Below are 17,782 nucleotides of genomic sequence, written 5' to 3'. Positions count from 1 at the left end.
ATGTCAACCCCAATCTCCAAATTCATCCCACCACCACCAGCCCCCCCACCCCACTTTCCCCACTTTGGGTCCACATGTTTGTTATCTACATCTGTGTTTCTATTTCTGCCTTGCACACCAGTTCATCTGTACCATTTTTCTAGATTCCACATATATATGTTAATATATGATATTTGTTTTTCTCTTTCTGACTTACTTCACTCTGTATGACAGTCTCTAGGTCGATCCACGTCTCTACAATGACCCAATTTCATTCCTTTCTATGACTGAGTAATATTCCATTGTATATATGTACCACTTCTTCTTTATCCATTCATCTGTCGATGGGCATTTAGGTTGCTTCCATGGCGTGGCTATTGTAATAGTGCTGCAATGAACATTGGGGTGCATGTGTATCTTTTTTTTTTAACATCTTTATTGGAGTATAATTTCTTTACGATGTTGTGTTAGTTTCTGCTGTATAACAAAGTGAATCAGCTATATGTACACATGTATCCCCATATCCCCTCCCTCTTGCATCTCCCTCCCACCCTACCTATCCCACCCCTCTAGGTGGATGAAAAGCACCGAGCTGATCTCCCTGTGCGATGCAGCTGCTTCCCACTAGCTATCTATTTTACATTGGTAGTGTATATATGTCAATGCTACTCCCTCACTTCGTCCCAGCTTACCCTTCCCCCTCCCTGTATCCTCAAGTCCATTCTCTACATCTGCATCTTTATTCCTGTCCTGCCCCTAGGTTCATCAGAACCATTTTTAATTTTTTTTAGATTACATATATATGTGTTAGCATACGGTATTTGGTTTTCTCTTTCTGACTTACTTCACTCTGTACAACAGACTCTAGGTCCATCCACCTCACTACTAATAACTCAATTTCATTCCTTTTTATGGCTGAGTAATATTCCATTGTATATATGTGCCACATCTTCTTGATCCATTCATCTGTCGATGGACACTTAGGTTGCTTCCATGTCCTGGCTATTGTAAATAGAGCTGCAATGAACATTGTGGTACACGTATCTTTTTGAATTATGGTTTTCTCAGGGTATATGCCCAGTAGTGGGATTGCTGGGTCATATGGTGGATCTAATTTTCGGTTTTTAAGGAACCTCCATACTGTTCTCCATAGTGGCTGTATCAATTTCCATTCCCACGAAGAGTGCAAGAGGGTTCCCTTTTCTCCATACCCTCTCCAGCACTTGTTGTTTCTAGATTTTTTGATGATGGCCATTCTCACTGGTGTGAGGTGATACCTCATTGTAGTTTTGATTTTTATTTCTCTAATGATTAGTGATGTTGAGCCTCTTTTCTTGTGTTTTTCGGCAAGCTGTATATGTTCTTTGGAGAAATGTCTATTTAGGTCTTCTGCACATTTTTGGATTGGGTTGTTTGTTTTTTTGTTATTGAGCTGTATGAGCTGCTTGTATATTTTGTAGTTCATCCTTTGTCAGTTGCTTCGTTTGCAATTATTTTCTCCCATTCTGAGGGTTGTCTTTTCATCTCGTTTATGGTTTCCTTTGCTGTGCAAAAGCTTTAAAGTTTCATTAGGTCCCATTTGTTTATTTTTGTTTTTATTTCCATTTCTATAGGAGGTGGGTCAAAAAGGCTCTTGCTGTGATTTATGTCATAGAGTGTTCTGCCTATGTTTTCCTCTAAGAGTTTTATAGTGTCTGGCCTTACATTTAGGTCTTTAATCCATTTTGAGTTTATTTTTGTGTATGGTGTTAGGGAGTGTTCTTATTTCATTCTTTTACATGTAGCTGTCCAGTTTTCCTAGGACCACTTATTGAAGGGGCTGTCTTTTCTCCATTGTATATTCTTGCCTCCTTTATCAAAGATAAGGTGACCATATGTGTGTGGGTTTATCTCTGGGCTTTCTATCCTGTTCCACTGATATATATTTCTGTTTTTGTGCCAGGAGCATACTGTCTTGATTACTGTAGCTTTGTTGTATAGTCTGAAGTCAGGGAGTCTGATTCCTCCAGTTCTGTTTTTCTTTCTCAAGATTGCTTTGGCTATTCGGGGTCTTTTGTGTTTCCATACAAATTGTGAAATTTTTTGTTCTAGTTCTGTAAAAAATGCCGTTGGTAGTTGGATAGGGATTGCATTGAATCTGTAGATTGCTTTGGGTAGTATAGTCATTTTCAGAATGTTGATTCTTCCAATGCAAGAACATGGTATATCTCTCCATCTGTTTGTATCATCTTTAATTTTTTTCATCAGTGTCTTACAGTTGTCTGCATACAGGTCTTTTGCCTCCTTAGGTAGGTTTATTCCTAGGTATTTTATTCTTTTTGTTGCAGTGGTAAATGGGAGTGTTTCCTTAATTTCTGTTTCAAATTTTTCATCATTAGTGTACAGAAATGCAAGAGATTTCTGTGCATTAATTTTGTATCATGCTACTTTACCAAAGTCATTGATTAGCTCTAGTAGTTTTTTGGTAATATCTTTAGGATTCTCTTAGTAACATGTCATCTGCAAACAGTGACAGTTTTATTTCTTCTTTTCCAGTTTGTATTCCTTTTATTTCTTTTTCTACTCTGATTGTTATGGCTAGGACTTCCAAAACTATGTTGAATAATAGTTGAGAGAGTGGACATCCTTGTCTTGTTCCTGATCTTGGAGGAAATGGTTTCAGTTTTTCACCATTGAGAATGATGTTTGCTGTGGGTTTGTCATTTATGGCCTTTATTACGTTGAGGTAGGTTCCCTTTATGCCCAGTTTCTGGAGAGTTTTTATCATAAATTGGTGTTGAATTTTGTCAAAAGCTTTTTCTGCATCTATTGAGATGATCATATGGTTTTTATTCTTCAATTTGTTAATATGGTGTATCACATTGATTGATTTGCATATATTGAAGAATCCTTGCATCCCTGGGATAAATCCCACTTGATCATGGTGTATGATCCTTTTAATGTGCTGTTGGATTCTGTTTGCTAGTATTTTGTTGAGGATTTTTATATCTATGTTCATCAGTGATATTGGTCTATAATTTTCTTTTTTTGTAGTATCTTTGTCTGGGTTTGTTGTTAGGGTGATTGTGGCCTTGTAGAATGAGTTTGGGAGTGTTCCTTCCTCTGCAATGTTTTGGAAGAGTTTGAGAGGGATGGGTGTTAGCTCTTCTTTAAATGTTTGATAGAATTCACCTGTAAAGCCATCTGGTCCTGGACTTTCGTTTGTTGGAAGATTTTTAATCACAATTTCAATTTCATTACCTGAGATTGGTCTGTTCATATTTTCTATTTCTTCCTGGTTCAGTCTTGGAAGGTTATACCTTTCCAAGAATTTGTCTTTTTCCCCTAGGTTTTCCATTTTATTGGCATAAAGTGCCTGTAGTAGTCTCTTAGGATGTTTTGTATTTCTCCGGTGTCTGTTCCAACTTCTCCTTTTTCATTTCTAGCTTTATTGATTTGAATTCTGTCCCTCTTTTTATTGATGAGTCTGGCTAAAGGTTTATCAATTTTGTTGAGCTTCTCAAAGAACCAGCTTTCAATTTTTTTAATCTTTGCTATTGTTTTCTTTGTTTCTATTTCATTTATTTCTGCTATGATCTTTATGATTTCTTTCCTTTTAATAACTTTGGGTTTTGTTTTTTTTTTTTTTCTTTCTCTAGTTCCTTTAGGTGCAAGGTTAGATTGTTAATTTGAGATTTTTCTTGTTTCTTGAGGTAGGATTGTATTAATATAAACTTCCCTCTTAGAACTGCTTTTGCTGAATCCCAGAGGCTTTGGATCATCATGTTTTCATTGTCATTTGTCTCTAGGTATTTTGTGATTTCTTCAGTGATCTCTTGGTTAGTTAGCAGCACACTGTGTAGCCTCCATGTGTTTGTGTTTTTTATGTTTTTTTCCCTGTAATTTATTTCTAGTCTCATAGTTTTGTGGTTGGAAAAGATGCTTGATATGATTTCAATTTTCTTAAATTTACAGAGGCTTGATTTGTGTCCCAAGATGTGATCTATCCTGGAGAATGTTCTGTGTGCATTTGAGAAGAAAGTGTAATCTGCTGTTTCAGACGGAATGTCCTATAAATATCAATTAAAGCTATCTGGTGTATTGTGTCATTTAAATCTTGTGTTTCCTTATTAATTTTCTGCCTGGATGATCTGTCCATTGGTGTACATGAGGTGTTATTATTTTGTTACTGTCAATTTCCCCTTTTATAGCTGTTAGCATTTGCCTTATGTATTGAGGTGCTCCTATGCTGGGTGCATATATTTATAACTGTTATATCTTCTTCTTGGATTGATCCCTTGATCATTATGTAGTGTCCTTCCTTGTCTCCTGTAACATTCTTTATTTTAAAGCCTATTTTATCTGTTATGAGTATTGCTACTCCAGCTTTCTTTTGATTTCCATTTGCATGGAATATCTTTTTCCATCCCCTCACTTTCAGTCTGTATGTGTCCCTAGGTCTGAAATGGGTCTCTTGTAGACAGCATATATGTGGGTCTTGTTTTTTTATCCATTCAGTAAACCTGTGTCTTTTGGTTGGAGCATTTAATCCATTCACATTTAAGGTAATTATCTATATTTATGTTCCTATTACCATTTTTTAAAAAATTAATTAATTAATTAATTTTAATTTTTGGCTGTGTTGGGTCTTCGTTTCTGTGCGGGGGCTTTCTCTAGTTGCGGCAAGTGGGGGCCACTCTTCATCGCGGTGCGCGGGCCTCTCACTATCGTGGCCTCTCTTGTTGTGGAGCACAGGCTTCAGACACGCAGGCTCAGTAATTGTGGCTCACGGGCCCAGCTGCTCTGCGGCATGTGGGATCTTCCCAGACCAGGGCTCGAACCCATGTCCCCTGCATTGGCAGGCAGATTCTCAATGACTGCGCCACCAGGGAAGCCCCTATTACCATTTTCTTTGTTGTTTTGGGTTTGTTTTTGTAGGTCCTTTTCTTCTCTTGTGTTTCCCACTTAGAGAAGTTCCTTTCGCATTTGTTGTAGTGCTGGCTTGGTGGTGCTGAATTCTCTTAGCTTTGCTTGTCTGTAAAGCTTTTGATTTCTCCATCAAATCTGAATGAGATCCTTACCAGGTAGAGTGATCTTGGTTGTAGATTCTTCCCTTTCATCACTTTAAATATATTGTGCCAGTCCTTTCTGGCTCGTAGAGTTTCTGCTGGGAAATCAGCTGTTAACCTTATGAGATTTCCTTTGTATGTTATTTGTCATTTTTCCCTCATTGTTTTTAATAATTTTTCCTTGTCTTTAATTTTTGTCAATTTGATTACTATGTGTCTTGGCATGTTTCTCCTTGGGTTTATCCTGTGTGGGACTCTCTGCACTTCTTGGACTTGGGTGGCTGTCTCCTTTCCCGTGTTAGGGAAGTTTTCAGCTATAATCTCTTCAAATATTTTCTTGGGTCCTTTCTCTCTTCTCCTTCTGGGACCCATATAATGTGAATATTGGTGCATTTAATGTTGTCCCAGATGTCTCTTAGGCTGTCTTCATTTCTTTTCATTCTTTTTTTCTTTATTCTGTTCTGCAGCAGTGAATTCCACCATTCTGTCTTCCAGGTCACTTATCCATTCTTCTGCCCCAGTTATTCTGCTATTGATTCCTTCCAGTGTATTTTTCATTTCAGTTATTGTATTGTTCATCTCTGTTTGTTTGTTCTTTAATTCTTCTAGGTCTTTGTTAAACATTTCTTGCATCTTCTTGATCTTTGCCTCCATTCTTTTTCCGAGGTCCTGGGTCATGTTCATTATCCTTATTCTGAATTCTTTTTCTGGAAAGTTGCCTATCTCCACTTCATTTAATTGTTTTTCTGGGGCTTTATCTTGTTCCTTCTTCTGGGACACAGCCCTCTGCCTTTTCATTTTGTCTATCTTTCTATGAATGTGGTTTTCGTTCCACAGGCTGCATGATTTTAGTTCTTCTTGCCTCTGCTTTGTGCCCTCTGGAGGATGGTGCTATCTAAGAGGCCTGTGCAAGCTTCCTGATGGGAGGGACTGGTGGTTGGTAGAGCTGGGTGTTGCTCTAGTGGGCAGAGCTCATTAAAAGTTTAATCCGCTTGTCTGCTGATAGGTGGGGCCGAGTTCCCTCCCTGTTGGTTGTTTGGCCTGAGGCTATCCAAGACTGGAGCCTACCAGGGCTCTTTGGTGGGGCTAATGGCCAACTCTGGGAGGGCTCATGCCAAGGAGTACTTCCCAGAACTTCTGCTGCCAGTGTCCTTGTCCTCATGGTCAGCCACAGCCACCCCTGGCCTCTACAGGAGACCCTCCAACACTAGCAGGTAGGTCTGGTTCAGTCTCCTATGGGGTCACTGTTCCTTCCCCCAGGTCCTTATGCACACACTAATTTTTTGTGCCCTCCAAGAGTGGAGTGTCTGTTCCCCCCCATCCTGTCGAAGTCCTGCAATCAAATCCTGCTAGCCTTCAAAGTCTGATTCTCTGGGAATTTCTCCTTCCATTGCCTGATCCCCAGGTTGGGAAGCATGATGTGGGGCTCAAAACCTTCACTCCAGTGGGTGGACTCCTGTGGTATAATTGTTCTCCAGTTTGTGAGTCACCCACCCAGCGGTTATGGGATTTGATTTTGTTGTGATTGCACCCCTCCTACTGTCTCATTGCAGCTTCTCCTTTATCTTTGGATGTGCGGTATCTCTTTTGGTGAGTTTCAGTCTTCCTATCGATGATCGTTTAACAGTTAGTTGTGATTCTGGTGCTCTCGCAAGAGGGGGTGACAGGCAGGTTCTTAACTACTGCACCAGTAGGGAAGTCCGATCATTGTTCTTTTAACAAACTATGCATAGAGAAAATATTTGATGAATAAAGAGCAGTTATCAGCTTATCCTCACATTTGTGAATATCAGGGTTTAGAACTTTTACAATTTGGATTCTGTCAGAAATTGTTGAATTTCCTTTTCCTTTTCAAATTCATCCATGATATAATTCTTCTTCAGGTAACTAATAATAGTATTAATTTAAAACTTATTGGGTCACCTAATGTAGTAACTTGATTAAATAGTTAAACGGCTACTTAGAATAATATTGCATAGAATATAGAACTTGCAAACAGCAAGCTGGATTTCTCAGTATTTTACTGCAGAAAGAAAAACAGTAACAAGTGAAAAATAACTGATTCATACAAGTTGGTTTTGTTAGCTAAACCAAAACAGGTTTATTTTAAAATACACATTTTAGTCATAACCAGTTTTTATAATCACTAACCAATCATAATTGATTCTCATTATTTTTTGGTAGAATCAACAAAAATGAATCAAAATCCAAAGATTAGAGTGTCAGAAGATTTTTGTGTGTTACCTGCAAAAAAGAACATATCTGGGCTACTCTCTTTACAAGGCTTGTTAGCAAGTTTGGCTGGTGTCTGAGAACTTGGCTCTGAAACATTGCCTAACTGATATGATAATTTTGCTGGGGCTAGACTCTTTGTGCAAACAATATAATTTATAGTGACATCTGCTTTCCTTCTGTGAGTTGGTATTTTGATAGTTGTTAGGCAGAGAATGCCTATGTGATCAGTCCCCAATAAAACCCCTAAACTCTGAGTTTAAAATGAGCCTTCTATTGTGGAAACATTACTTACACACATGGTGCTGCCTTTTTTTTTTTTCTTTTTGGCTAAAGGGAGAGTGTACTTTGTGTGACCTCTCACATGAAGGAGAAGATAGAGGGATTCCCATGGATTCCTCCTAGCTTTACCTGATGTCATTTTCTCTTTCTGTTTCTGATCTGACTATGATCTTTACTGTCTTTATAATAAATATTAGCCATTAATAAATCTATATGCCTGAGTCCTGTGAGTCTTTCTAGCAAATCACCAAATATGTGGGTATTGGGGACCCCTGAAACAGATAACTACTCAGGCTGATTTCATCATTGTAGAAGTTTAAAAGAAAACCCAAACTGAGCTGTGACATGGATTAAATATATGGGAATATGTATCTTCAGAGTAAATCAACTTCAACATATGTGCCATGACAAATATGCTGTCTACCACCTTCTCATTAAGATACTCATAAAGACTCATAGTAATACAAAAGCTGATGTCAGCTTTGTAAACAAAATGAAAAAAAGAGATGTGGCAAGTTTTGGCATAATTTACATCAACTACACTATTGCTAGTTTTTGCTGTAACTATATCAACTCCTGGTGGAATTTGAGCTTCTGTTTGGTAGCTACCTAGCCAAAGCAGGAGATGATACAGGATACCCTAGAATAAAAGCGAGCTAGTAATAAACCTGATATGCAGAAATGCTCAAAGAAACTTGGCTTTCTTAACCTCGGTGCTGGATGGCAGTAAAACTAAAATCATCCTTGAATGTTTATAAACACAAGCTCACTATTATGGTAGAGTGAGGACTAAATTCCCAAAACTGGTGTGATCTGAAATGCTTTAGTAAATAATTTAAAGTGATTCTGGATTAGTAGTGGCCATTGGTGATTGGCAGCAACAAACACAATTCCTTCTGGAAAACTGTATTTCCAAACCAGACCAATAAGAAGTCCTATTGCTTGAGTTCCAAAGAACATGAGATCATAATAAAAAAATCACAAAACACACATAAACCAAGAAACCACGAGCAAGGGCCAGCAGAAGAAACAAACATACAATAACAACAGTAAAAACCAGTCAGATGAACCTGACCTGCAATAATTACCCATAAAAAGTTCTCTGGACAACAGGGGTTTAATGGGCAAACTCTTTCAAATGATTAAAGGAACAGGCAATTCTCAAACCTCAAACCACATGACCTTATCTAGATCTTGGAGGGAAAAAAAGGGCTTTCCAATTCATTATGTACATATATATAATTATACACACACACACACACACACACACACTATATATATATGTTATACAACAATATTGTGAAGTGAGTAGTAATATCATCCCCAGTCTGGCAGTAAAGTAACTAAGCCACATGAAATTTAAGTACCTTGGCAATTTCACATGGCAATTAAAACATGGAATCAGGATTGGAATGAGGCAATGATATTTCAGAGTCTATAACTCATAACTGTATGCTACCTTCTTCAGGAGATCAGATTCAGAATGTTAAATTTGAGTTGACTATTACACATGGAGGTGGTGGTATGCATTTGGATGTATGAGTCCAGAGTTAAGAGAGAAGGTATGAGCTAGAGATGAAATTTGGGAATTATAAGAATATAGATAGAAGTTAAAAACATGAAATATGATGATATCACCAAAAAAGTGAAAAAATCTCTGGAGTTCATTATTCAGATGTGAGGCAGATAAGAAAAAACCAGAAAGTGAGACTGAGAAGAAATTGCTTGAAAGGTAGCAGGAAAATGAGCATCATAGAAACCAAGCAAATAAAGTATTTCAAGGAAAAGTAAGAAATCTACTGTGGATAGAAATCTACTGAAGAAATCCCATTTTGCTAATAGGTCAAATCAATGTGGCCTGAGAATTAACTCATGGATTTAGCAACTTGAAATTCACTGAGGTCTTGAAAAGAACAACTGTATTGAAATAGTGGGGCAAAATCTTAAATGCAGTAGGTTTAAGAGAGAATCAATGGTAGAGAAAGAGTTGGAAGTAATGCATTTTATTGAGATGTTTTGTTGTAAAGAGACGGGAAATGAAGCAGTTGCAGGAAGTAAACATGATTAGAATAATTATTGTCTTGTTTTTAAGATGAAATAAAAGCAATATGCATTTTGGCTGATGGGATGATCTAGTGGAGAGGAAAACGTTCATGATACAGGAGAAAAGTAGCATCTGTGGAACAATGTCTTTGGGTTGGTAAGAAGATGCAATCTAGTGCACCAGTGGAGGGGTTGGCCTTAAACAGTGACATTTACTTACTAAAATATGAGGGAAGGCAGAGCATATAAATAGGTGAATTGATTTTTTGTCTTGTAGAAATTGTTTTCCGCTCACTTAAGTTTTCTCAGTAGGTAGTACTGAAAACAAAGATGGAAAAGAAGATTCTTAGAAGAGTCAAGAGTATCTAGCAGAATCAAAAATGAATGAATTACAAATATGTATTATAATTATAAAGAAGCAATAGGAGACCTCAATACTTCTAGGCATGAATTTAAAGTGAGACCAACTGGTATGGTTGTACATTTTTCTTGACCCACAGTCAGGACCAAAATGTGGTGCAGAGTGTTGGGGCCTTACCAATAAATATTACACATTAAGAGAGCGGGAAAGATCTGAAGGTATAAGAAAAGAATTGTTTATAATCTCCATTGTTTATTCGGCTTGGCAGTGGAATTATTTGGGTAAAGTGGGAATAAAGGGCTTGGGGTGAATGAAAGACAGTGAAAATGAGATAGGATTAGTAAACTGTAGGTCCTCACAGGATTTAAGTATTGCAGGTATTGGAATACTGGAGATAATGAGTTGGAAATTTAGGGGGTAATATTTAAAGAATGGAATTTTTGGAACTGAGAATATAGGTTTGCACTGATTGGTAATGACAAAGGCAAAAGTATAATCAGGGGAACTAATGATTAATGTGAGTGGAGATCATTCAAAAGAAGTCAAAAGCCTAGGGTGTTGGAGGCATTACCTACATGGATATTAAAATCATCAAAAATGAAGACAATAACATGGTTAGAGAAAGTTAAAATTGTCCATAAATAAGGGGGAGCAGTAGATAACTCCAACAAGGAGGTAAAGCGTCTTATAGCCTAATGATACAATATTTAAAGCTGAGAATATGTAAGGCAAGAGGACAAAGAGTCTGAAAATGACAGTGAGAGTAAGGAAGAAACCTCCTCACCTTCAGGCCCAGTGATAGGAAGGCTGTGGGTGATAAAACAACTCTCACTAGAGAGGGCTGCAGAGGAAGCCTTCCATTCAGTGGAGCTCCTGGTCCTTGTGGGAAGAAGTAATTAGAGAAACTGAGATTATAGAAGATTTTGCTGCTGATGGATGGTGGGCTCCAGAAGGTACAATAGGAAGGTTTCATAAGTGGGGGAGTGGGAGGAACTGGGAAGAGAATAGAGGATGTGCAGAGCTATATGGAGAATAGGAGGAGGTGGCTGGGGGGAAAAGGGGCATAATGGGACTTGTGCTGGTGTTCTGAAGGCAAACAATGATGGTAAGGCCTTGAGGGAGGAAGGAGCAGTAGAGGAGGATAATCAAGAACCCTTTTTTACTTCTGCAGAAGGTAGAATGGAAGCCAGGCTAGAGATGTTCTATTCTGAAGGCCTAGAACTCTCTGTGGAACTGGCAGTTGGAGGCTGGGAGGTCTGAGGAGGGTGGGAGGTCTTTGAGTGTTTAAAGGTTAAGGACTAACTCTTGACACCTGCTGGAGGTTGGTCATGCTCTTACTTCAAGCATGAGAGGCGTGAAGACTCCTTTATTCCTCTATAGTCTTAGGATATGATACTGACAAAAGAACAGAATGTAAAACAACATTAAAAATTTTTTTTATTGGAGTATAATTTCTTTACAATGTTATGTTAGTTTCTGCTTACAATGAAGTGAACCAGCTATATGTATACATATATGCCCTCCCTCTTGGACCTCCCTCCCACAGCCCCCCACCTGCATCCCACCATCTAGGTCATCACAGAGCACCGAGCTGAGCTTCCTGTGCTTTATAGCATGTTCCCATTAGCTAGCTATTTTATGCATGGTAGTGTATATATGTCAATCCTAATCTCCCAATTTGTCCCACTCTCCCCTTCCCCCCTGTGTCCACATGTCCATTCTCTACATCTGCGTCTCTATTCCTGCCCTGGAAATAGGTTCATCTGTACCATTTTTTCTAGATTCCACATATATGCGTTAATATATGATATTTGTTTTTCTCTTTCTGGCTTACTTCACTCTGTATGACAGACTCTAGGCCCATCACACCCATTTTTCTTTCTAAGATTGAAGACATATGCATATAAATGCTTGTGTATATAAAAATGTAATGGGAACATAGACATCAAAATATTAAAAATTATATCACTGGTATGAGATTATAGTGATGTTTACACCCTTATTTACTCTCTTAAATTTCTAAAAGTAAGCACTCATAATCAGAAGAAAGCCTTTTATATCAGAAAAAAAGTTATTTAAAAAGAATACATTTCTGGGGACTTTCCTGGTGGCGCAGTGGTTAAGAATCCGCCTGCCAATGCAGGGGACACGGATTCGAGCCCTGGTCCGGGAAGATCCCATGTGCTGTGGAGCAACTGAGCCCGTGTGCCACAACTACTGAGCCTGCGTTCTAGAGCCTGTGAGCCACAACTACGGAGCCCTTGTGCCATAATTACTGAAGCCCACGCGCCCAGAGCCCGTGCTCCGCAACAAGAGAAGCCGCCTCAATGAGAAGACCGCGCACCACAATGAAGAGTATCCCCCGCTCACCGCAGCTAGAGAGAGCCTGCGCACAGCAACAAAGACCCAACGGGCCAAAAATAAATAAATAAAATAAATAAACAAACAGAAAGTATACATTTCTGGTTATCGGGTCCTGCATTTAATACTTGATGAAGTGATGACATATGTGAATATTTGTTATGGGTGTTGCTTAATTCTGAGAAACCAGACTCTATATTTCTCACTAGCAACAACTTTTAAGCAATTAAAAAAAATAAAATGTTACTGATAATAAAGAAAGGGTGTTCTCACAGCTGGTTTTCAGTTAAAATTTTAGAATGTGTAATTTAACCAGAAGAGAATAATTTTAAATTTACTTGAGTGGCTTAAATAATTACATGGAGACAAGGCAGGTATTCCTCTGTTAGGTAAACACATACTGTTAGAAAACAGTGAGGATGATTTAAGGAAAATCTACAAGTATGTGTTAGAGAATTTAAATCAGCATTTCAATAATTGAGGATGATCTAATGTAAAACAGGGAGCCTTTCTGAAAAAGCAATCAAAATAATTCATTAAAGTGGTAATCACTAGTAGGCTTGGCTGTTGCTCTACTTGATATGTAAACAAAATTGGTAAATATTGTTGAAATGACACCTCACCTCAGGTAGTTTAACTTTATTGCTGAGAGAAAAAAGCAGTTTATTATCACTCTGAATTTTCCTTATTTTCCTCCCCGCCGCAATGCGAAAGGGAAGATTCAACCAAATAAATAGTCAATAAGATCATAAATGTGGACCAAATTATTTTTCAATCTATGAAAAGTAATCCTAGGTGTACAATGCAAAACTACTGGGAAATCACTGAGCTAAAAAATAGATATTAAAGTGGATATGACCCCTGGCTAAGGGTAGTGACTGGACCTGAAGGTCAGGTTTGAGTAGAGTACAAGGAAGGTATTCAGAAGGGTTGGGAAATGTGGTATTAAGGGAGTGATCTTAACTAGTTTAACCACTGATTACTAGAAATAAAAGAAATAAGAATCATAATTTTGGACAAAGATCTGAGTCAACATAAGGATCACAATATAACTATTTTTAATTTCAGCTTTATGGTCAAATGACTCTTGGAGCATTGCTTCCCTTAGTTCTGATTTACATTGAAGATCTGTCAAAATCGCCATCTTCCTTTCGATAACCAGAGTAGGACTAAGATTATCTCAATAAGCAGACACCTTCAGATACCCATATTGGTACTACAAGATCTTTCTTGCTCTCTAAGAAGTTGATGCTAATAGAAAAAAAAAAAAATCATAAACAGTTGCGTGGTACCTTCCTTTACACCTACCCTTCAGGAACTTGAACAATAATGTAGATTAGGAGTAATAAAAAAAACTATCACTTTGCCTCCTATAAAAACTTTGAGATCTCTGGTTAACACTCTTCCTTCATCCTGTTATCATTACTTCCCTATCCCTAATGGGAATGACAAGCCGACACTTTATTTGCATTTATAATGATGTCATTCATTCATTCATTTAACAAACAATGACTGAGTTGCCTCCTCATGAAAGCATCAAACCAGGTGCTTGGATACAAGCATTGACAAGACTCGATACTTTCCTTTGATTGCTCACAGACTAATAAGAGAACCATGAGAAATGAAATTATTATGATCCATGGCGGGGGGGGGGGGGGCAGGTAAGTACAAATAGAAAAAGTCATGCAAGTTTTATTGCAGCCCAGATGAAGGGCACAAAGCCATCCTGACTGGAACTGGCAGGGTGGGGATGAGGAGAGCTTCTGAGATGAATGTTAAATAATGAGGGGCTGATAAGTAAATGGAAGGACAACAGCATGAGCGCTGCAATAAGGTGAGGTGTATGCAGAGAAGTGTAAGCAGCTTGTTGTTGTGGAAAATGAGGCTGTGAGACTGAGCGGAACTGGGGATCCAGATCATGCAGATTCTTATATCCCCTGGAAAGGATTTGGGCTTTATCCTGAAGTGATAAAAATGAAAAAAAGTTTAAAAAATAGGGAGTGTTTCAAGAGCAAGCTTTGGATGATGGATTTTACATTTGACAGGAAGAGTTCTGGAGGTGGAACCATCAATTAGGATCCTGATAAAGTTATCTAGTCTTTAGATCATTAGGGACTAAATCACAGTGGATTGTAACCCTGGCTGCACATTACAATCACCTGGGAGCTTTAAAAGCTACTGATGCCTGGGTCCCCCAGAAATTCTGTTATAATTGAACTGGGGTGATGTCTAGGAATCAGGAGCTTTAAAAGTTTCTGCAGATGATTCTAGTATGTACCCAAGGCAACCATTTTTTGGAGAGCGTGAGAGGAGAAGATGGATTCAGCTAAATTTAAAAAACAAAATGATATTAGCATTAAAGAGAATTCTCTACTTTCCTTCTTGGTTTCTGAGTTGATGATAGCACTGTAAACTCTGCTACATGAAGCAGGTGAAAGAAAGAGTTTGAAGGAAATAATGTGTAGATCAGTTTTGATTATGTTTAGTCTGGAGTAACAAGGAAATCCATAACAAAAAACTGCAAGTTGGAGAAGACTAGGGTAGACTTATTTGAAGTATTTTCAAATTCATCAGACCCTTTGGTTCACACAACAGACCTGTGAGGTATATAAAAAAGTAAATTTACATAATAATACTTTCTAAATTAATAAACTTTATGTTTTAGAACAGTTTTAGGTTCACAGCAAAATTGAGCAAAATGTCCAAAGGGTTCCCAAATAACCTTGGGGTTCCCAAATAACCCTGTCGCCACACACACACAACCTTCCCCACTCTTGACATCCCCCACCAGAGTGGTACATTTGTTACAGTCGGTGAACCTCCAATGACACATTGTTATTATTCCAAGTCCATAGTTTACATTGAGGTTCTTTCTTGGTGTGGTGCATTCTATGCGTTTGCAGGAATTTATAATGACATATATCCACCATTCTAGTAGTAGTACAGAATAGTTTCACTGCCCTAAAAATCCCTGTGCTTTCTTATTTTTCACTCCCCCTGCAACCTCTGGCAACCACTTATCTTTTTACTCTCTCCATCATTTTTCCCTTTCCAAGAATGTTATAGTTGGAGTTATAAAGTATGTAGCCTTTTCAGATTGGCTTCTTTTACTTAGTGGTATGTATTTAAATTTCTTCCATCTTTATTCATGGCTTGATAGCTCATTTATTTTTAGTGCTGAATAATATTCCATTGTCTGGATGTATCACAATATATTTTTCCATTTGCCTATTGAAGGACATCTTGGTTGCTTCAAAGTTCTGACAATTATGAATATATCTATGTGAAGGTTTTTATATGGACATAAGTTTCAACCTATTTGGGTGAATACCAAGTACAGTTGACCCTTGAACAATGCAGGGGTTAGGGGCACTGACCCCACACACAGCTGAAAATTCATGTATAAGTTTTGACTCCCCCAAAACTTAAGTAATAGCCTACTCTTTTTTTTTTTTTTTTTTTAACAGTGATAGGATTATTTTTTATTAAATTTTTAGAAATTGGCAACAAATTCCATGGTACAAAATTCAAGCTGTACAATGGGTGTGCACTAAAATGTTCTCTCCTGCCTGTGCTCCCCAGCCACCGCCCCACTTGTGATTTCCGTGTTTCCCTGTATTCTACCCTGAGCACTTGCGGGACAGCGGGTAGAGCAGGGTCGGTTTACCGGGGGCGGGCGGGGCAGGGGCACTGGCACTGGCCCCGCCCATCGGGCGTGGCCCTGTGTCCCCGCCCTTCGCAGACGCGCACACGCCCGCGCTGGAGCCAGACACGTTGCACGCGCGCCTGCGCCTCTCGGCAGACCATCAGAAGGTGCGTTGCGGTCACCTCGGCAGCAATGGGGTCCACGCCCGGGCTGTATTTCGACGCGCTGTGGCAGGTGCTGGGCCGCGGCTGCTTCGACGCCGGCCGCCACTATTGGGAAGTGGACGTGCGGGAGGCGGCCGTCGGCTGGTGGGTGGGCGCGGCCTACGGCTCCTTGCGGCGCCGTGGGGCCTCGGCCGCCGCCCGCTTGGGCTGCAATCGCCAGTCCTGGTGCCTCGAACTATATGACCTCGAGTACTGGGCCTTCCACGACGGCCAGCGCAGCCGTCTGCGGCCCCGCGACGACCCCGACCGGCTCGGCGTCTTCCTGGACTACGAGGTCGGCGTCTTCACCTTTTACGACGTGACGGGCGGCATGACCCACCTGCACACCTTCCGTGCCGCCTTCCAGGAGCTGCTCTACCCGGCCCTGCGGCTCTGGGAAGGGGTCATCAGCATCTCCCGACTGCCCTAGGGGCCGACACCTGAGTGGCCGCCCTAGGCTCTCCGCGGCTCTGGCCTCACCCGATCCGGACGTGGCTGGTCTACTGCCGCCTCTGTAAGCATTCCCATCCTCTCCACTACCAGTCATGCCCTGTGCTTTGAACAGTTCCTCTCCTAGGTACTAATAGCCTACTCTTGACCTGAGCCTTACCGATAACGTAAATAGTCAATTAACACAAATTTTGTATTATACGTATTATATACTGTATTCTTACAATAAAGTAAGCTAGAGAAAATAAAATGTTATTAAAAAATCATAAGGAAGAGAAAATACATTTACAGTAGTGTACTGTATTTATTGAAACCATAAGTTTACATTGTCTGTTTATAAGACAAACCCTTCTGTCAGCACCTACATCAATATTGTATTTTATGATACAAAACACTGTAAATGTTATATAAATTAGTAACATTAGACATAAAAAATGAAAAGATAATGTATGCAAAAATTTTATATACAGGCATAATGATTCATACATTGATAATGAAGAAGCAGCGATATGATTGCTTAATGATAGCTTAGCCTATACACCAATGAATAAATCGTTATAAAATTTTTATGGCATACAGTATTACTGTCATATTCATAATAAAGTATTGGAAACATTGTTACATTTTTTAAAAAACCACTTATCTGTGATGATAGGATGATAAGTAGTTTCTCCAATTACCAGAGAGAGAGGCATCCTGTAAGATAATGTAGTTCTTTGAAAGCAAAGTTATAAAACAGTAAGAAAACTAACACATTATTAATTTTATATTAAATATTACTCACCTTATGCCTATGTAAGGATAGACTAATATCTACATATATTTTATGCATTCATGCCTACCTATTTCTTAAGATTTTCAATATTTTTAGGCTGTACAGTTCACCTGTGAGTTTTTTCAAATTGTCACAAATCTCCAAAAATTATTTCAATATATTTATTGAAAATAGTCTGTGTATAAGTGGACCCACACAGTTCAAACCCCTGTTGTTTAAGGGTAACAACTGTAGAGTGATTAATGGATTATGGTAAAAGTATGTTTAGTTTTGTAAGAAACTGCCAAACTGCCTTCCAAAGTAAATGGCTGTACCATTTTGCATTCCTACCAGCAATGAATGAGAATTCATTTTGCTCAACATCCTAGCCAGGATTCGGTGTTGTCAGTGTTGTTGATTTTG

General features: G+C 38.9%; 1 protein-coding gene across 1 annotated transcript; it reads left to right on the top strand.

Moving 5' to 3' along the window:
• The first annotated feature begins 10,956 nt into the window (after positions 1-10,956).
• Positions 10,957-16,585, top strand: LOC137765952 (tripartite motif-containing protein 14-like). The gene is given in 3 exon segments (XM_068545685.1): positions 10,957-11,199; positions 15,958-16,143; positions 16,145-16,585. Coding segments are annotated over 3 exon segments (870 nt in total).
• The last annotated feature ends 1,197 nt before the right edge of the window (positions 16,586-17,782 follow it).

The sequence above is a fragment of the Eschrichtius robustus genome, chromosome 6 (assembly GCF_028021215.1).
Source record: "Eschrichtius robustus isolate mEscRob2 chromosome 6, mEscRob2.pri, whole genome shotgun sequence".
Classification (NCBI taxonomy): domain Eukaryota; kingdom Metazoa; phylum Chordata; class Mammalia; order Artiodactyla; family Eschrichtiidae; genus Eschrichtius; species Eschrichtius robustus.
Note: the sequence above shows the minus strand (reverse complement) of the source record. Positions and strands in the feature narration are given on the sequence as shown.